At 35.5% G+C, this 21,732-nt stretch overlaps 3 protein-coding genes across 8 annotated transcripts; 1 reads left to right on the forward strand and 2 right to left on the reverse strand.

The window, feature by feature from the left end:
* Positions 1-3,242: 3,242 nt before the first annotated feature.
* On the reverse strand, positions 3,243-9,188 carry LOC102611244 (dolichol kinase EVAN). Of its 2 annotated transcripts, XM_006487971.4 has the most exons (14): positions 8,836-9,188; positions 8,584-8,696; positions 7,941-8,147; positions 7,638-7,742; positions 7,162-7,232; positions 6,998-7,078; positions 6,709-6,923; positions 5,547-5,736; positions 5,369-5,434; positions 4,843-4,931; positions 4,635-4,749; positions 4,163-4,214; positions 3,949-4,049; positions 3,243-3,697 (listed from the first exon to the last, which is right to left on the reverse strand). In XM_006487971.4, exons 1-14 carry the CDS (start codon positions 9,021-9,023, stop codon positions 3,584-3,586), a joined length of 1,707 nt encoding a protein of 568 aa, XP_006488034.1. In that variant the 5' UTR covers positions 9,024-9,188; the 3' UTR covers positions 3,243-3,583. The 2 variants fall into 2 exon arrangements, with proteins under 2 accessions (XP_006488034.1, XP_006488035.1); XM_006487972.4 differs by lacking the exon at positions 6,998-7,078.
* Positions 9,189-10,304: 1,116 nt separating this feature from the next.
* On the forward strand, positions 10,305-12,491 carry LOC102629223 (UDP-glycosyltransferase 86A2). The gene is made up of 2 exons (XM_006488573.4): positions 10,305-11,167; positions 11,277-12,491. The coding sequence occupies exons 1-2, from the start codon at positions 10,450-10,452 to the stop codon at positions 12,188-12,190; spliced, it is 1,632 nt and encodes a 543-aa protein (XP_006488636.2). The 5' UTR covers positions 10,305-10,449; the 3' UTR covers positions 12,191-12,491.
* Positions 12,492-12,587: 96 nt separating this feature from the next.
* On the reverse strand, positions 12,588-21,319 carry LOC102611715 (ABC transporter G family member 3). 5 transcript variants are annotated; one of them, XM_052432121.1, is made up of 13 exons: positions 21,178-21,223; positions 20,934-21,032; positions 18,585-19,273; positions 18,390-18,469; positions 17,717-18,003; positions 17,104-17,275; positions 16,706-16,819; positions 16,282-16,410; positions 15,626-15,817; positions 14,562-14,648; positions 13,672-13,944; positions 13,223-13,330; positions 12,588-12,977 (listed from the first exon to the last, which is right to left on the reverse strand). In XM_052432121.1, exons 3-13 carry the CDS (start codon positions 19,054-19,056, stop codon positions 12,720-12,722), a joined length of 2,172 nt encoding a protein of 723 aa, XP_052288081.1. In that variant the 5' UTR covers positions 19,057-19,273; positions 20,934-21,032; positions 21,178-21,223; the 3' UTR covers positions 12,588-12,719. The 5 variants fall into 5 exon arrangements, with proteins under 5 accessions (XP_052288081.1, XP_006488036.1, XP_052288083.1 ...); XM_006487973.4 differs by lacking the exon at positions 20,934-21,032 and having other exon boundaries at positions 21,178-21,319; XM_052432123.1 differs by lacking the exons at positions 20,934-21,032; positions 21,178-21,223 and adding an exon at positions 20,614-20,868.
* Positions 21,320-21,732: the final 413 nt, after the last annotated feature.

A 21,732-nucleotide genomic window follows, 5' to 3' on the forward strand; every position in this document is an offset into this window, starting at 1 on the left:
AATTAATCATTCATGTTGAAAAGGCTGATTCAAGGTTCCCTAATTGCATGCAACTGATTAGATGGAAGGAAAAAGTGCAAAAAGTTCATGACGATAGATCACAACACTTGACAAAACTCACGTATATGTGGGATCAAATATCTGGCTGGCATCAGCAGTGGCGGACCCAAAAACTAAAATGAGGGAGGGCTTAGTTCAAAAAATTTTATTTAACTTAGATTTTTTTAATATTTACTCGAATATATTTTAAGTCTTATAAACTCAAATTTTATTATTTTTTTTAATTCTAAATAATAATAGTAATAAATTATTATTTTTAAATGCGTGAAAATATCATTTTTCGAAGTAGTTTCCACAAAATATTTAAAAAAATAAAATAATGTGGCTAATGGGATTTGAACTAAGGTTTCAAAAGCATTAAATAACACTCGTACCATTGAACCACAAGTCTTTTAATATATAAAAAATGTGTCCAAATTGTTTTATTTAACCTTTTTAGAAAGACCTTGGGATACATTTAAAAGAAAATTTAATGGTCCAGGGGGGCTGAAGCCCCTCCTGGACCTTAATTGGGTCTGCTTATGGGCATCAGATATTTTGGGGCAGTCTTGTTTGAGTATATGTTGCAATCAAAAGCAATAATTTTTATTGAAAATTGGACCACTATGGGGGCAAAGATGTTTTTTGAGACAAGAAACCTTCATCTTCATGATTTTATTTGAATTTTTCATAATTTGATTGGATGGAGGATAGTAGCCGCGGTCTCTTATCCAGAAAAAAAAAAAGAAATAATAATAATAATAATAATAATAATAATAATAATAATAATAATAAATTTGGAGCTGTTATTTATTCCCAAGAAAATAGAAGAAAAAAATTATTAATGAAGTTTAATTGTCACATCAATCCTAACACATAAAATTGCTCTTATTTATAATTTTGTTAGTGGTGATGGTAATTAATCTAATTAGCATTACAAACTCATCGATCATATTTAATATTTCTAGCTACATCTTAAAGTTTTTTTTTCATTTTTTTATTTCACTACCTTTACTCTCTCCTTCTCATAAATATGTTATACTATTAACAACATGTCTACTTAAATTAAATGACAAATGCGAGATACTGTGTTTTAACATATGGGTTAGAATTTAAAAGAACATAAATTTTTTTTTATAGAAACTACTAAGGGCCAGTTTGGTAATGCTGCAACTTTTAAAATAATTGTTGTTAGCTGTGCTGTGGAAATAATCAACTGTGAAGAGAATCAGTTAAGTGTTTGGTAAATTTTATTTTCAAAAGTACTGTGAATTTTAAAAGCAGTTATGAGTGTTTGGTAAATCTTATTGTTAAACTACTGTAAGAAAATAAATGACTCAAAAGTACATAATGTAGGATGAAATTTACTTATACATATAAAAATGTACACGTACAATATCTCGTTGAATCAAACAATTTTTTTTATAAAAATGTGGAATTGGCATATTAACTTCTTGCCAAGCAGCATAAACGTATCACTTTCTATAGCTTTGTGCTCTGTATCTTTAGTTACACAAACTATTCTTATGGAGAAAACGAAGCGTCTTGATAGTTGAAGGAATTTCCCTTATGACACGCTGCCTCAGCTCCCCAGTTCTTAACTCTTTATAACATCTCTGAAGTAGAATTCTTTAATCAAGGAAGCATATTATTTTATTGAGAACCTGCAAAACCTGATTGGTTCCCACATTATCTAATTCAATGTATCTACTTTGTTGTATCATACTTTAAAAAAGAAGCTACCTAAATAGTTATAAGAAATATGTTTTGTTGATTCAAAGTGAAGAATTCAAAATAATTTTAACTAATTTTAAAATAATTGCTATTATCTTTAATTGTGTATTATAATAATTTTAACTAAAAATAAAATTTATGCTATAGTGATTTTTTTAAATATGCATGAAAAATGTGATGAATCACTTACTGTTATTGAATATGGAGATGAAACACGTACTGGATCTTGCTTTGTTGCACTAGAGAAGTTTTGATAGAACACAAAATATGAAGAAATAGGGCAAACAAAAGGTGTGCGTTAATTATAATAAAAAATTATTAAAATATTAATTTTATTTCCAATTTAAATAAGGATAATTTCGGGTTTAAGTAATAATTGTAATGATATTTATGAAATTATATTAAAGGATAAAATTAATTCTCAAAATCAAAATCTAAAAGTTACTCCTTCCTTGCTTTTCAAAATCAGCTGTAGGAGGAGCTGATTCTGGCAAAAGTAATTTTGATTTTTTTTTACCAAACACCAAAATTAACTTTTAGATTTTTAAAATCACTTTTAACCCTTCCAAAAGCAATCTCAAACGGGGCCTAACTTATTTTTTATGTAAGGTATAATCCTCTTTACCGACTGTAGGCTCAAATAGAACTCACAACTCAATTTGTGAGAGACCGTAGCTTACATGAAATATAAGGTAGCCAAATCCTTTTTTCATAAGTATATAAAGCAATCTTCATCAATAAGCTGGATTGTCGGACTTGTTTCTGGTGACTCGCCTACTGAAAATAGAAAGGAAAAAGTGGAGTGACAAAATTAGGCTGGTCTTTAATGTAGCTGCGAGGTATGTACAACGTCTCTCGCTCCTCCCTTAAATACCCTACCTAAATTGTTTAGTTACGCCACCCTCGAGTTTCGGTTTACAAAACTTTAAGATGCAATTGTAATTTTCTAACCAAATTATATTTATTTATTTATTTGTGGCTGAAACTTATAGTGCATTGTACTGCAATTACTCTCAACATAATTACACAACCGAGAATAGGGTTTGGAATCTTTGATGTATGTATATTTGAATGCAATTAATTACTAATAAAAAGGTAAAAGATGCTCAATTACTACAGCTTTTAAGTCTTGACAAAAATTTTGGGGGGGCCGCCGGGGGGGGGGTAGATGCGTCATAAATACAAAAACTGATTTTAATGCGAAGGTAATGTCACTCCTTGCCTGCAGGTTCACAGTAGAAGTCTCCTCTCACGCATGCCTTTAAACAGGAAAAAAAACGTGCATCCTCATCTCTTATATGTTTCTGATGTTCAATCATGCATTTTACTGTGTTTTTGTAGTGAAACTGTGCTTCACTGCACACCGATCAGCTTCCCATCTGATGAGGAATCTTTGCTGATGATTGTGAATACACGAAGAAACGTTGATGTTCTACCAATTTTCAGGAAAAAAAAAAAAAAAAATTGCATGATTTGAACTCGTTTCATTATTGTAATCACTTGTGTCAAAAGAATTACAACTCCCCATCATCACTGAATTTTGAATCTCCTAGGTCTTGTAACCGCTGTATGAGGGCTGGAAACACCTATTTTTGTGTTATGAACAAATTATTCCTAAACAGTGTGTAAAAAAACAATCCTAAAAGCTGAAGATACAGCAGACAGCTGGCTGTTTCAATTCCTAATGGTTATACCTGCAAAATGTTGCACAGGAGAGCAGCGAGTATCCGGATACAAAAATCTGGGACTTTTGCTATTGCTCATTCTTCATCGTTCTTGAGTATGAATTGATGGTATGTTGGAGCGGCATTTACAAACAGAGATGGCTGTAGAATATAAGTGGTATGAAGGCATTATCAAGTTGTGTTGTGTAAGCCTCCAACAAACTACTCACAGTCACTGCTAGAATCAGCGAGAACCAGTGCTGCAATATTTGAATTAAAAGACATCAGCAATTGCATTATGACTAAAATGAAAAATACGAAAAGGAACAGACAAGTCATTCAATTTACCATATGTTCCCAAATTTTAGTTTGAGATTTTCTCAACTTACAGAAACAGAAAATATACGATGTATCACTCGATTCATAAGAATGCATGCTTTCATGCATGTATGCAAGTGATCATATGCATATCTGTTTTCGTACCATAATAGATAAAGAAACAGAAACAGACCTCTGTAAAAATATATCCTGTTGATGCTAAAAGAGGAAGCAAGATTGAGCAAGCCGCTAGGACTGAAGTTATGCCAGCGGCAGTACCTTCAATGGTTTTCTCTGGCAGGAAAAAAAGTTACATACACGTAAGAAAATTAACAGAGAAAGGCCACATATCCAGAAGCACAGAGAAAGAAAGAGGGTTAAAACAAAAAAAAAAAAAAATTACTTACTGCCAGTTTTGCTCCATCTAAGGACACCATACTTGTAGCCCACTATTGATGCCTGGATAAGCAAAAAATTAGCACTTAACAAAATACAACCATCAATGAGCACTAAAGAGAATGAAATGCAGATGTTACATAGAAGGAACCAGTTAAAAATATGCATATTTTCTTCACAAATCCACCACATATATAATGAAATTAAAAATGACCTTATTAACAAGCATTTATCCTTCAATAACAAGTTGTACACCCCCCCCCCACCCCCCCCCCCCCCCCCCCCCAAAAAAAAAAAAAAAAAAAAAGAAATGATCATTCTTCATCCACATCCACACAGAAAACTGATTACTTTGATCTCACCAGGTCAGTCACATTTTTGTCCTCGAAAATATCCAAGTATCAAATCTTTGAGTTGCAATCATCATTGAAAGAGCAGATAAAAACATAAAGGGGCAAGGATGTCAATATTAAGCACACTCACCATTGTATCCCCAATTCCAAGGCTCAAAATTCCAGCAAAAGGAGCAAGGGGTCGATCATTGAACCCAGATGACATCCAAATTGGAAGTGCACATCCCAACAACAATGAAAAGTGGCTAAAACACCAAATAAAATCATAAAGGAGCATTAAAGCTTGTCTGCATCAGATATGCATTATGGTGCTCCTCAAGAAAAGTAAAACGTCATACCTGACAATTAGAAGATCAGAATCCCGATGGTCAGTGAAAGCAGTCATAAACTGATGTATGAGTTGTCCCAAGGGCCAAATTCTCCATACCTGGCAACAAAAATGGTTATAAAAGATCAATCACAAAAGTAAAAAAAACTGTGAAACCAATTTAACAGTTTTCAAGCTCATCACAGAACTGAACTCAGCTTGTAAGTTGAAAGAGACTAGCATATTTGACCCAGCTCTTATTACAGGTTTGTTCAGTTGTCATACTTAAAAGATGCAAGTACAATTCTCAGATTACAGCTTGATATCACAAGTTTCTGCCAAACTGTACACAGCTTGCAAGACTATGACCATTTTATTTGAAAATAATTCCTCATAATGTCTTCTAAAATTTCAACAAATTTTAAATTTTGTACCGACAACTGAGTGGTATAGTGACTGACAAGTGATATCAAAAAAATTTAGTCATGATATTCTTTTCACGGGATGCAATTACAAAATTGTTAATTTCTATAAAACATGTAAGTTTAAGAACTTACTCGCATAATTTCTAATACCAAGAACACAGCCAAAGCTGCCCCAAATGCTAGATGAAGAAATTTTGGCTGCAAAAAGCAAAATAAACAGTAAGTAGGATATTTAAAAATCTGCTACCAGAAAGTACTACCATGGTATTCTACCTGAATGAAAAATAATCCTTCTCAAGTAACAAATCACCTGGAAGATAAGAGCTGGTACAAACATTAAAACGGCCAGCAGATGGTAATATTTTCGAAGAAGAATTCTCTCAATCTTACTGTTCTTTGAGATGTTGTAAAAACGCAAAACAGATGCAAATATCAGGGACACCCAGTATATGCATAATGACAGTCTTTTCAATGGTTCCGAGAAAACAAATGTAAGTACCCTGTAAAAAGTTACAGAAAGGAACAGAAAAGAAAATTTTCTGGTGAAAGAGCTGTATACTACATCACATGGTATATTAATGAAATTACCAGAACTAACAAAATGGGGGAATGATAACTTTTAAGAAATTTTGCAGCCAGTAACATAAATAATTGCAAAGAATGTGATAAGATAAGAACACAGCATGCATAGAAAATTCAATATTACCATATGCCATGCTTGGACTCGTATCACTAAGAATTCATTTATGCAACAAGGATAACCATGCAAGAAATAAAGATGTTATGTTGTGGGTAATGGAGTAGCTTCTTCTCACTATATAGAAATCTGATATAAGAGAAAGGTCATTGCCTTCAATGGGAAGTTAACAAAATAAACAGAAAGATCAATTTCTTCAGTAAAAGGAATTTAGGAAAGTCCATCTATTCCCAATCGCCAGTCTAACTCAAAAAAATTATCCATTTTCTTCTCGGTAATAGGAATCTGATATACAAGAAAGTACGATCCCTTTTAACAACAGAAAAGAAACAAGACAACACAAAGAAACTCCTGTGGAACATATTATAATCTAGGTCCATGCATGTTTTCAGATTTATTGATTTTTTCTAGTCTTAATACAAGAATTTCCTTCTGTTTTCCTGTGACATTGCCCTGTTCTCCACCTCTGGAATCCTTAATGTTATTCCATTTTTGTGACAGTCCACCTAAGAACCCCCTCAAAACAATCAAGCTCCAAAGATCACAAAACCCTTGTATAGCAGTAAGTCCCAAAATAACTAATATGATGTATCCAATGCCTACAACATTCTAAAGCCACTTAACGGTTAACAAAATTCTTCTATCTCCGTACTGAGCTTCAAAAATCTTCATTTCATCTTTTTCTGATTATCTTGTATCTTTAAATAATTAGGTAAATAGATTCAGAAAATGCACTGCATATATAAGTTGAAGTAAAATTGGGGGACAGCAATACCATAACAATGGATGCACATGAAAATCCTGAACAATCTGCATCCAGGACGGGATAATGACAACCAAGATAAATCCAAGGGAAGAAAAGAATAGTAATGATGTCCGTATCTCATTGCTTCGCCTTGCTTCAGAATAGCGCTTATTGAAATAACCTTCACTTAAATGGAGTGCATACTTAAGTAACAGAGGAAAAAGAAGTAGGCCAAGCACCACTCCCTGCATGAGAGAAAAGAACGTTCACTATCCAGCTAAATCACTAACAGTTAACTTCATCACTTAAGTAATCACACCTGTATAATAATACTAATCTCACTTCTTCTAATTCCATATTTTATATAAACCAATTCTGTTGAAATCAAGCTTCCAGACACCTGTTCAAACAGTGCTATTGTCAATTGCAATATTGCTGATTTGTTTGAGACGGCTATAAACTATCTGTTGAAGAAAGACCCACCTTCGCAATGGTACATGCCAACATGTCACCAAAATAGAGAACAAGGCCCACAGTCACCAAGAGCAATTCACCTAAAGTAGTCGGAACAACAAAAATCAATAACAAGGAACATCTTGGTTTATGAAAATAAGTCATTAAGTCCTAGAAAAATGAAATGAAACCAATCTTGTTGTTAAGCACAATCTGCATTAGTCAACTACAACAAGTTAAGAAAATTTCTTAGAAAATCCCTTAAGAAAATTTCTTAGAAACTCTCAAAATTTTGCTTGCATTTAGTAAAGGAAAACTCTTGCCAGTAATACTAAGCACTACTATAAAGGAATCTAACAGTAATCAAATGTGCAAATATTTTGAAACAAAGTATTCTCTCTCTCTCTCTCTCATTTTACCAATAGGAAATGTTAATTGTTTCCACTCTGGGAAGGAAAATAAATAAATAACAAATAAGTGCTTAGAAGGAGGAGCGTGAGATGTACCAATGGAAGCACAAGATGGAAATTTATCAAGAAGTCGCTGAATTAACATCACTGCCACCAACCCATGATACAGTTCCCACATTAACTTTAACACAGTGTTAGAACCTGTAAAATAATGAGCAAAATAACAATCTCAACCATGCATATAACTCCAAGCTCCAAGACAAGAAACCGGGTTGAGAGATCTATGTCAAAGAAACTGTTGATAAAAAATTCACAAAATACCCAAAAAGAATTCCCAACCACAAGAAGAAATTGAGCACTACCTCAAGAAAAGGTGGATACGCCGAGTTGCAAACTTACCAGTATGAGATATCGCGGCAAGTGAGACACAGCAAGTTACTGCATATGATGCTACACAAAATATGCTCAAAGTTGCGTCCCAAACACTAAATGATCTAGGAAAGCGTTTTGTGTTGGGCGTAGACAACACAACTAGGCAGAGGAAAATAAGCACGCCAAAACAGCTGGCAGACGTAGCCCAATATTGCATCGTCATATGTTCAAGCTCTACACCATTCAAAATAACAAACAATCAAACATAAGGAGAAATATCATGATCAAGAGCACTTATTTTAGACAGAAAAGTTGCAATGAGGAAAATCAGATAGTCCAACTTAAACAATGGAAGGAAAGTGACAGAAATGTAGCAGAGAAATGTAAGTTGGTTATGAATACACCGTACATTTCAAGACAGTAATTCACACAGTTTTTCATCTGCATTTTAAAAAAATTAAAAAAGAAAGGCAAGTGTAAGTGATTAACTGTCTTTTTCGGTTAATCTACACACACAATTTGAATGTGATTTGGAAAATCCCAAACTAAAAATGTTCCATTTATCTTTCATACTAACAAAATTGAAGCCATATTGTATTAACTAGGTGTTTTGTTCATTAGTACTACGCCCTAACATCATTGGATCAGATTAATTATCAAAAAGTGGCACCTTGAAGCTCAATTTGTTGCAGTGAATACGCTCTCGTAAGCTGTATCAGCTTGGAGATCATTACAGTTGGCAGTGTCACTGCCCCCAGCAGTATCCCCGACGAAGCACCCGGCCTGAATAATCAATTAAGCTCTTTTGAATTCCATCTAGTTGCTCATTGACCCAATAATGACAAGAATTGCCACTAACAGCCGAGCAAATTTGACTCAGTAAAAACCCTAATTTTCAAAATTAGGGCAAGAATAGACTTACCTGGTCTTAAAACGCGAGAGGGCAGCGGAATCATCGAGGCGGATGTCGAGGAAGAGAGCGAACAATGAGAGGATAGCGAGATTGAGGCCGGGGCAAAGGAGAGACAAAGGAAGAGAATAGAGGACGCGACACACGATCAAAACGACCACGCCTCTCTCGCCGTTTAGCATCGACGATGAGAGAGCCATGGTTTCAAATTTAAATTGAAAATCTCAAAACTTTTTAAAGAGAACTTTTAAACGATTTGATTAGATCTCTAGAGGGAGCGCGATTTTTCTTTTTATTTTTTTCATTTTTGACGCGGGAAGGATTACAATATTACTTTACAGGATCACATACAGTCATACATTACATAGGAAAAGACGGGTTGGTTAGATAGCGTGAAGTTAGTTAAATCCGAAACCTCTGTGGGTCCCACAGCATTATAAAACCGGTCAAAGGAATCTGTGGGTAACGACGTGAATAACGCGGCCAAACCGAAGACCGGTGGCGCTAGGGGTGGGTAAAATATTCGACCCGATCTGATCCGATCTAATCCGATCCAATTTGATTTGAAATTTTGAGTTCGGATCAAATCGGGTTATAAAAAAAATCTGATCGGGTGAAAATAATGAAACTCAATCGGATTATGATCGGAATGAACTTGATCCGACAACCCGATCGGGTTGCTATAAAAAAAAAAAAAACATAAACCTAAGGCACACAGTTGCACACACGCCGCACACGCGCAAATCACAATTTCTATTTTCACAATACACAGTTTCTTACACACACTCACAAACCTCCTCAATCCTCAATCTCATTACACAATCTCCAATCTCACTACACAAAACACATACACCAACGGAGGCCGCCACACAAGTCACAGCCTCACCTGCGTCTCCATGTTTGATTTGCTGTGTATACGTGGATTTGCTGCTATGCGTCCGTCGGTCTGCTACTGCGCGTCCGTGGCCACCAATCTGCTACAAGCACCGCCGATTTGCTGCCAGGTCCTCCAATCCTTCAACCCGAGTTACCCAACCCGAGTTTCTCCCCTTTGAAACTTGAGTTTTCACTTTTTTTTTAGCTTTTTTTTTAAAGCTTTGAATTGATGGTATATATGGTTAAATTAAACAATTAATATGTAGTATTTAAGTACTATAATTGTGTGTTTTTAAATGTTAGTAACAAAATCAAGAAAATTAGCCAACCCAAAATCGATCCTATCCAAATTCAACCTGAATTTACAACCCGATTCGAATATAAATCGGATCGTGTCGGGTCGGGTCGGGTTGTAAGTTCGGGTTGTATTCGGATTAATTTTTGTTAAACTCGAAATCCGATTGAGTTGATCCGAACCTGACCCGAACCCGATTTTGTCCACCCCTAAGTGGCGCTGCCTCAGACGCCAAGTCGCTTCACTTGAGTTTGCCAAATACGACATGTCGTTTTCTACTTTCATATCCCTTCCCCGGTTTCACAAATTTTGTGGACAACTTTTTCGTGTAACGCATGCATATATAAAATACACACATTATATAATTTTAATGGTTGGTTTTATGAATCTCAGACTTATAATTACTCTGAGAAATTAATCCCAAAAAGAAAAATAAATAAATTGATGGCTGAATTATGCAGGTCAATATCGTTCGTGCAAGTACGGAAATGAGGGAAAGTCGATCATTCTACGAAGAACAAACATTATTTAAGACTCCTTCGCAATGCATGATGAGATCCTTAAGAATCGAAAAAAAGATCTCCAAAAAATCTTTGAAAAAAAAAAAAAAAAACCCTTGTGTCCTCTCTGCAAACATTACTAGAACAACCACCATGGCAGGCAACAAAACTCAAAAGCCTCATGCGATTTTCATCTCTTATCCTCTCCAGGGCCATGTCAATCCATCCGTTCAACTTGCCCTCAAGCTTGCGTCTCAAGGCTTCACCATCACCTTCGTCAACACCCACTTCATCCACCAACAGATGACCAAGGCCTCTCCCGAAATGGGCTCGGATATCTTCGCCGGCGTCCGCAAATCGGGTCTCGACATCCGCTACATGACCTTGTCCGATGGGCTTCCCCTTGGGTTCGACCGCTCGCTCAACCACGAACAGTTCATGTCCTCTTTATTGCATGTCTTCTCGGCCCATGCAGAAGAGGTCATTGGCCAAATTGTCCGGTCCGGAGAAAATGTTCACTGTTTGATTGCTGACACTTACTTTGTGTGGCCATCAAAGCTTGCTAAGAAGTTTGGGTTGTATTATATCTCGTTTTGGACTGAATCTGCTTTGGTGTTCACATTATATTACCATTTGGACCTTCTCACTATCAATGGTCATTTTCAATGCTATGGTAAAGGACACGAATGCTTTATCAAAAATTGTTTTTTTTTTTTTTTTTTCCTTCCTCCCCTTCAAAATGTGACACAAATTGTTAACATTTTGCTTAATTCTCTTATCAGATTGTCGAGAGGACACTATAGACTACATTCCCGGCGTCAAAGCGATAAATCCGAAGGATACGACGTCGTATCTCCAAGAAACTGATACAACATCAGCGTGTCACCAAATAATTTTCAATTCGTTTCAGGACACTAGGAATGCGGATTATGTTCTATGTAACACAGTGCACGAGCTTGAATCCGAAGCCGTGACAGCACTCAAGGCCAAAATTCCGTTCATTACGATGGGGCCCATATCCTTGAACAAGTTCTCTGATAGGGTCGTGGCCACGAGCCTGTGGTCCGAGTCTGATTGCAGCCAGTGGCTCGACAAGCAGCCCGAGGGTTCGGTCTTGTATGTGTCTTTCGGTAGCTATGCGCATGTCTCAAAAAGGGACCTTATTGAGATAGCCAATGGGATTGCTAAAAGCAAAGTGACTTTCATTTGGATACTTAGGCCCGACATTGTCAGTTCCGATGATCCTAACCCTTTGCCGGAGGATTTTAAAAAAGAAGTTGCCGACCGTTCGATGATCATAACTTGGTGTTGTCAAACCTCGGTGCTGGCCCACCCGGCGATCGGAGGGTTCTTAACTCATTGCGGGTGGAATTCGGTACTCGAGGGTCTATGGTGCGGAGTTCCGCTACTGTGTTTCCCGTTGTACACGGATCAATTTACTAATAGAAAATTAGCGGTTGATGATTGGAATGTGGGACTCAATCTAAGCAATGAGAAGGTAATCACAAAAGAGGAGGTTTCAAAAAATGTGCACCTTCTGATGGGTGAAAAATCAGGAGCAAAATACAGAAATGCAGCTAAGCAAGTGAAAAAGGCTATGGAATATGCGCTGCAGCCCAATGGATCATCAGACAAAAATATGGACCAGTTCATCAAAGATCTTAAGACCAGGATCCAATCAAAATGTGACAAGTAAAAGACGATTCGGTCCACTAGCCATTGGGCCATCATATCACACACATATCTTGTACAGTGTTTATATAATACATAAATATTTTTGTAAATTCCTAGTGTAAGATTCCACTAAGTTAGAACTCTAATGAGCAAATAATAATTTCCCTTTTGATGTTCTTTTTAGCAATTGATTGAAAGATATCTCACATATGTGATGTACAATTTTCCCAGAAAATTAGGTCCTCTCTTAATGTGCTTTTTCTAGTTATTACAATGTACATTCAATAACTATGCTTTCCTTATTATTTCAATTATCAATTACAAACCCCATCATATTTGATCAAGGTCAGATGAGAAAAGGAAATATATGCATTTATCATAACAGCTGCTAGAAACTGAACACTTATCTGGGCAACAGCTGCTTAAAAATTATGCAAATACTATATTTCATTGCAGGCATAGAGCACTGATATTGAATTGCATATCAGAACCAATGCAGAAGAAATTTTACAATTTGAACAGCCAACAGAGATTGACAGTGCTACTTTCATTCATCTGTGGTTGTTTGTATCATGATCGCACTTGAAAAGTTTATGTATGAAAGTATTTTTCTTTACACGAAGATATAGCAACACGAACAAGAGAAGTCGATATCCAATAGCCATGAGAAACAGCACCAATAAATTCCCCCACTTGGAATTACTTTTAGATGAGATGTCATACGCACTCTGGAGAGCCTGATAGCCAGAAATGGTCCTGACCTGCCCAACAGGGAAGGAAGTCCCAAGGTATTCATTCTCCAGGAGTCCCTGTGCCACGAAAATAGATGGAAAATTTTAAAGATTATGTAATACAACTCAAGACAAGGCTTTCAAAGATTCCACCGAAAGGCCAAATAGGAAAGTAAATATGACTTTTCTCAAAATTGTTTTTGCCCAGGAGCCAAGAGTCCATGATTGCATGGAATGGTTATTCTAACACACAAATAAGAAGCCGGCCAACAAATATAGTTTCATATATGGAGTTTGATAAAACTATATACTTATATACATGCCTTTATAGAGTAAGTGTGGAAAGCGACATAGGATATTGGATAAGTCCACACCGGTCCAGGCAGAGCATTGCGGATTCTGAAATAGCCAGCAGATAGCATCATTACTACCTGAAATAAAATACATGTTGACCATTAGATTCACAAAGGCCAGCTCATCAATCCAGGCAGATAACACTGAAACATCAATTACATTTCAGAATTCAGAATGTTAACATCAATATCTGGAATCAACACAGATTGTAACTATCATTGTGCTAGCTGTTACAACACCGATCAAAATATTGGCTTTGCGGTATAACTGGAACGGTCTCAAAATGACTAAGCAGCCTTCAGGAACCTGCCTCTTTTAAATAAGGAATGCTTGTATGAATTTTTAGCTTGATATTGGCAACAAATTGTTATATAGGAAGTATAAGGCAACAAATTGTTTTATAGGGCGTATAACTCACATGTACTGATATAAGAGTCAAGATGCTCCAGTAAACATCTTTCCAAATGGAAGCTACAACCAGCATCAATCCTTCATTTACTAAGAGGCACATGAAGAAGTTCAGTACAAAGTACATCAACAAGCTGAATTCGTCTCGCAGTCCGACAAGGAAATAGAAGACAAGACTCGATGATATGGATATGAGAAACAGGAATGGGATACTGGAGAGGAGTTGCCCAAGTAAGAATACTAGAGCTCCTGAATGCATGTTAGATTCCTCACTGGCATATGTCTGCAAAATAGGATAAAAATTTTAGATCATAGGACAAAATTTAACCGATCATCTCAGAATTCAAAAGGAAAAAGGTAAACATTCTAAAATGATCAAAAAATATAGAAGTGCCATTTAACCATACCACTTAATGCATATTAGATGATATAAAAAATAAGATATTCAATGCACAACACGAATTACAAAAACAAACTTTAATAGACCAGCTCCAATTTTAAACATGAAAAATAAATATTGAGCATGTTTTACGCATTACCAAAATTAGAGCCATGCAACGTTGGAGCCACAAGGACAAAAACATTCAAAATCTCACCTAAATGGCAATTAAAACCACAATCACGAAACAATAATCACTCAAGTTACTAGATATAGAATAGTGAAAGCATATTTATTAGCAGTAATTCATACATAACAAATCCATTCTAACATTTGGGACTAAGCCCAAAACCAACTTTCATATTCCTTACGTATTTGGATGTATAAAGAGAGCCACAGCAGTTTAGTAAAATATGATATACACCAGTAAGAGGTCAGCGGTACATGAACTGTATATTAACAATTCTTTTATCTCCACGGAGTCTGCATCAAGGAACCTATAACAACTTACCTTAACTTACCTTAATTTCTTTCATAAGTGCAGGTACTCCAGCGATGTTCAAAAGTGAATTAAATGATACAAATACAAATATTGCTGCAACTCTTGTCTGCAAAATATAAGGCAGAGATGAGATACTGACATGTGCATCATTATATAACATAAGCATATAAATGAAGAAACTTCAAGAACATATTCAACAGGATAAAAAAAGGCATTTCTGTTAAATTTTATATGGAAATTCACCATTTTGGGAAGGAAATCAAACAATAGAATTCATGAAGAGAACTGCAAAACATAATTCTGGCCCCTAAATGGATACAAGTTACAACAATCTTGAGTTGGGCTGAACACAGTAATCCCCAAAACCTTCATGCAAGAAAGTGCCTCGGGTGTCTAATTCCTGTTGGCTATTTTAGGTTACATGTGGAATCAGACAGCAAAATGCCAGTGAACAGAAGAAAATTATTTCCTGTTAGCCGTGCAAGTAAAAGATTTTCAGGAAACATCCAAGGTCATGCATCAGATGGCTTAATTTTCAGATAAATGCTTGAGAATCGTGTATCACAAAGTTTCACTACATGCTACAATATACATGGCCACAAGCTTGCCAATCACTATAAAACCAATTCCAAGAAGAAGTTTGTGTTAATTACAAAGTTGCATGCATGAATATAACATCAACTTTAGCCTAGGTTTTCAAATCAATTAGTATCAAATACGTGCCAAAATTGACTTCAATATGAGAGTGAACCATGATGGTAAGACCTCCCAACCAGTGGAAATAAAACATAATTTACATGCTGAGCAAAACCATTGGTGCATCTGGAAATAATATCAAGGAGAGCAATTTCTAGTTGGCACAATCTCTAATTGAGCATGTAGGGCCTACTCCTTACCATGTCTTTTAATGGAAAAGGAATACATGCATCGCACTTACAAAAAAATTAACAAAACCAGTAGGAACAATCAGAAAAAGCAACCACCATGCAAAATTTAAAGACCAAAATTCATGCAAAAAGGCTCTTCCATCTTTCAACAATCATTTTCCAATACTACTAACAAACATCATCTTAAGAAACTCACCACAACTGAAGACAAGGAATGTCCTAAGCCCGAAAACACGGTACCAACACAGAGTGTAAGAATCATGCAAAGAATAAGACGAAGCCAGTAGTATTTCCATTCCCTCGACATAATTAACAGTGACCTCCATGTCAGTACTGCAACTCGTGTAGCACTGCTAGCCTTTCCCTTGCTTTTCAGAAATGGACCTTCCTGTAGAAAGAGATAAGTGAAACAAGACTATAGAAGCTTAACATGCAGATCCAGAAGAGAACAGAGAGCATTGGGGATAGGATGAGAGAAATGAAAGAAGAGAAAGACTGAGCTTAGGGCTTCTACATCTAGTTCAGTCCCAGCAAAATTACATCAAGGGAAATTTATAGGGGCTGGATCAAATCCAAAAGGAAACCAAATCAAACAAGTCATATTGCATACAACAAAGTCACTGAAACAAAATGACAAATAATATCCCAAAAACAAAAGATTGAAACATATGTTTTATGATTTACTTCAAACATAACAATCTTCAGTTATGCCTACTTCAAACATAACAATCTTCATCAGAACTACTAGGCCGAGACAAAGGCTCATGGAAACGGAATTTGCATGCATCCATGGGACAAGATATTTTCATTCGGTCAATCAGATAATAGTGACAATAATAACAGCAAACCCACCTTTTCAGTAAGCCTCAGTATCATAGTTTCAACAGCAGCAGCATCAGCTGATGATTGATAAGTTGCCTCAAGAGTGCGTATAGCAACCGCAGTATCCATATTCACTGATGAAAAATCACCATGGTCATCCTGTCACAAAATTTTAAGACCATATTGTAAATGCTGAAACGCACTAGCAAAGCAAAGGCAATAGCAACATATAGTTTAAATCCATAACAAACATCTGAAATAATAGCATCAACTGATTAATGACCAAAAAAGGAAACATATGAGCATCATTACACACCTTAATTAAGCATTATACCCGATGACAATTTTAGACATGCGTTGCACTGTTATCTGAAATGAGCTATATTTGCTAATTGCAAACTTATCTCCAATTTAGTCCATGAGAACAATACAACTGCAACTTAGTTTGACTTACCTGCCAACTTTTGCACATTGCTATGATCCGGTCAAAATCCGTATTTATTGCACGTAGAAAGTGATCGGAAGGACTTTGCATAATCGGGCAAGGAAATCCAGCATTTGAGAAATGCTTCATCAACGAAAGGAGTGTAATCAGTAACAGCATAAAGAGGGAACTTTTGTAGCTCGGAAAACAAAATAAGAGAAAAGAAATTAATACTTCATATCTATATAACTGGATTTTAAACTTCTATTTTCCCCTCCACGTTATAGAAACAAAAATGATCACATAATCCAAGCATTCTTATTACATTTCATATCCAAAAAGGATACGTAAATTATGAATTCACTAATTTTAGAAGTTCAAAACCATTAAATGAGAGTGTAAAGAATCAGAACCACGGAGTTTGCTACCTGTAAGCAAGCCAATGTTTCCCCAAAAAATAGGGTGTTTCCATTTGAAAGAAGACATATCCGATCAAATAGGCCAAATACTTCAGTGCTGCTCTGATTAATAGTGAAAAGAAGAGTGCATCCAGTGCTTGCAAGTTTCTTCAGAGTAACCATCATCAGAAGGGCAGAGACACTGAATAAAATAAAATTTTAACATTAGCTCATGGAAATGAAGCAAACAATTGTCAACAGAAAGGAACAAACAAGTACAAATATGCCCATATTTCCAACAGAAAGTAATGAATTGATTCAAACATGCATGGATTCAGCAATCAGATCACTAGTACGGTTGGATCAAAATAGTAAATGGTGAAATGTGGCTTTAGTAACCACATATATCTAAGGTAACTGCATAAATCAAACGGATTAGAACACAATTTTCTGCCAAAAAACATTCTTGATTTTGGTAACCATGTGCACTTGCCAAATAAATTTTTCCAAAATAGTTATGAACTACGTTCTCAGTTTGTTCCATACTCTTAAATGTTCCAACAAATATGCAGGATGCTGATAAGAAACCCAAGAGAAAACTCAATTAAATCAAAATCAAAACTACAGCAAAGAACAGAAAAACCTGTCAAGATGATAGAGAGGCTCATCTATAAATAAGACATGCGGTCTCATCACAAGCTCTCGTGCAATGCGAACGCGCCTTCTCTCACCACAAGGAAGGCCCTTCATGTAACAGTGGCCACCTATCAGTTTGTTTGCATAATCACTTAAGGACATGGCATGGATAGCATCCTCTACCACATTTTTCCTCTGACAGAAGAAACCAGGAAGTTGAAGCAGTGCTGAGTAGTAGAGGTACTCTCGAACAGTGAGTGATCCAATTAGAATGGTTTCCCTCTCAACGAATCCCTGCAATTTTGGGGGGAAATTATAATATGTCAGGACCCGACAGACTGCAATATCTATAAAACATCACTGTTGGGAACCTTAACATTCTGTCCAGCTTAAAATAACCTGGCACCCAAAATGACACAAATGAACTTAAAACAAAAGCACATAAACATTAAGGAAGAAAAAAAATCCACAGTGAAGGTGAACAATATTTTGTTAGGAAAAGGATGTAAATATGCTCAAGCAAAAGCAGATACAAAGGTTTCACATGCAAACAGTAAGAGAAAAAAAATATTAGGTAATAGTTGGAAGAGATATCTAAAGAATAGCACAGGCAGCCATTTGCATTTAAATAAAATAAAAACAAAAAAACTCAACAGCAAGTCGTGTCACATGGAACTCACATATGACCCGTAGGGCATCTCTGATTTAGCCCCATTGACAAATACTTCACCATACATTCTGGCAGAATGAGGTAATCTTCCTGAAGTTAAGAGAAAAAAGCATTTTAGCCCATCACGTACAAAGAGAAGAACACAGATATTTTAAAATAAATAAGCAAGGACTCGAATGCTCAGAAATCAATCATGCTAAAATACCTGCAATAGCCCTTAGTAGAGTGGATTTCCCTGATTTGGCAGGACCCATGATCACAGTCATTGTCCCTGGCAATGCATAGCCATTTGAACTCTTCACCACTTTATCGGAATACCTTCTCTTGCCCTTTATAGTAACAGTCAAATCTTTCCACACAACTGAAGCTCCTGCGATCTTCCTTGCAACAGCTGCACCCTCTGGTAATGGCGGGGATGGTAAGGAACCACTGTTAAGCTTCGACAGAGATGGGGAAGCTGGTGTGGTTGCAGCATTAATAGAGTCGCCTCCTTCTTCCACTCTGACTTCAACATCTGTATCTTCCCACTCTGGTGAATCCTCAAAAGAGATTGGTTGCCTTAGAGAACCCGGTTTCCGCAAGTAGAAAAAGTTACTTGAAGGAACTCTACTTGCAGGACTACTTGCTGATGATGATGACGACCTATAGTTATCTGATTGAGACTGTATTTCTTCCATTTAAGCTACACTTATTTCCAAAATCTCAAGTTGCAGATCTAATATGAGCAGGATACCTTTTGTTACTGAACTTAAACACTACATTATCCAATCAACCCGATGATTGCAGATACATAAGTTCGGTTACTAGCCACATAAGTATAGCTTATTATTTGAATACCAAATAGTTAGCTACAATTCCCCAGTACACCACTCCATCATCCCTGAAACAACCAGCCTGCAACAATGTTTTGAAGGAAAGAAATTAATATTATATTTAGATAGGAAAAAGTCCATGTAACCAGTGTATACATCAAACTTATTCAATATAAAGACTTTCTAATTCATGGCTGAGAATCAGAAGTAAACGACACGCAAAGCACATACTAAGTGCACGTATGGAATCACTTATTTTTTTAATACTAGAAAACAAAAAAAGAATAAACATTTCAGAAACAAAATCTATACGAAAACGACAAAGAAAGAAGAAAGGGAAAATTTTGGAAGTACACTAATAAAAGCTGTTGATTAATAATGTATTAATAATTTATCACACACTAAATAAGAATCATCCAATACTCTGGGTATTGAAAAAAAAAAATCAATAGATATCACCTCATTTCTAGCATACATTATCCTCAAGAAAACAGAACCAATACAAAACATTCTTTCTCACAAAAAACTTTATGACTAAATACCAAAATGAAACTGTTGTAAGTACAACACCAATCACTTACTATAGATTAACAATTCCTGAGGAAGAACAACGGAAGCAGGAAACATAAAGGTTAAAACTCTTTTCATCTTTGCGTGTCTTTTAAGCCCAGTTAATCACATTCTTTAACAAAAAAATCGTCCATTTACCACCTTGGCAAAAGTTATAACACCCATTAAACTATTGGGCTCCAAATGCATACAATGATTAAGAAAAATCAAACCTTTAAGCCAAATAAACAATCTTTCACTCTTCAGTCAAACAATAATGAATATACCCCTTCAGCTCAGCTAAGCTGAATCTTTTTCCATATAAGATAAACCTACAAATAACAAGCTCAACACTTTGATATCTCTTTGTTTTGTTTTCCTTTCTCAGCAACCAAACATAAAGGTTAAAACTCTTTTCATCTTTGCGTGTCTTTTAAGCCCAGTTAATCTCATTCTTCAACAAAAAATCATCCATTTACCACCTTGACAAAAGTTAAAACACCCATTAAGCTATTAGGCTCCAAATGCATACAATGATTAAGAAAAATCAAACCTTTAGACCAAATAAACAATCTTTCACTCTTCACTCAAACAATAATGAATATACCCCTTCAGCTCGGCTAAGCTGAATCTTTTTCCATATAAGATAAACCTACAAATAACAAGCTCAACACTTTGATATCTCTTTGTTTTGTTTTCCTTTCTCAGCAACCAAACATAAAGGTTAAAACTCTTTTCATCTTTGCGTGTCTTTTAAGCCCAGTTAATCTCATTCTTCAACAAAAAATCATCCATTTACCACCTTGACAAAAGTTAAAACACCCATTAAGCTATTAGGCTCCAAATGCATACAATGATTAAGAAAAATCAAACCTTTAGACCAAATAAACAATCTTTCACTCTTCACTCAAACAATAATGAATATACCCCTTCAGCTCGGCTAAGCTGAATCTTTTTCCATATAAGATAAACCTACAAATAACAAGCTCAACACTTTGATATCTCTTTGTTTTGTTTTCCTTTCTCAGCAACCAAACATAAAGGTTAAAACTCTTTTCATCTTTGCGTGTCTTTTAAGCCCAGTTAATCTCATTCTTCAACAAAAAATCATCCATTTACCACCTTGACAAAAGTTAAAACACCCATTAAGCTATTAGGCTCCAAATGCATACAATGATTAAGAAAAATCAAACCTTTAGACCAAATAAACAATCTTTCTCTCTTCACTCGAACAATAATGAATATAGCCCTTCAGCTCAGCTAAGCTGAATCTTTTTCCATATAAGATAAACCTACAAATAACAAGCTCAACACTTTGATATCTCTTTGTTTTTCGTTCGTTTTCCTTTCTCAGCAACCAAACAGATAACAAAACAGCTTACAACTTAACCAAACACACTTCTAGAAAGAAGTTCAGAGAATATATAAAGGACAAACCTGGATCTGGGTTTTGGGTTTTGTTTCTGCAGAGGAAGATAGTGAGTGAATGTGAAAAGCGAGTGAAGTGAGTGAAGTATTAACATTTTATAACAAGTAATAACTTTCAGGTCCCTAATTTTTTATAATTTTCTTTTGAAACAAACATCTTACCCTTGATCATCAAATAGATCCTAACTTCTTTCTTAATTAAAACAACAATATCTACCATAATCTTATCTATACGTCGAGACATATATACCACAATTCAATAACATAAAAAATTTTATTTTTAAGATCTCTTAAACTAAGTATCTTTAATATTATTGTAATATTAATTATTATTAAATTATTACTGAAATATTGTCACCACTCTCATTCTATTTAAATAGTTAAATCACTAAAATGCCTTTTACGGTCATTTATTAAGTTACACAATCTGATAATGTATTAGTCAAATTTCAGTACTATCAAAGGCCTCGTTTGGTTTAAATATAAAATGATAAGATTGGACAATTTTAGGATAAAATTACCCTAATGCTGGGTTTGGTACCCAAAAGTAATTGTGGGATAAAA

This window comes from Citrus sinensis, chromosome 8 (genome assembly GCF_022201045.2).
Source record: "Citrus sinensis cultivar Valencia sweet orange chromosome 8, DVS_A1.0, whole genome shotgun sequence".
Classification (NCBI taxonomy): Eukaryota; Viridiplantae; Streptophyta; class Magnoliopsida; order Sapindales; family Rutaceae; genus Citrus; species Citrus sinensis.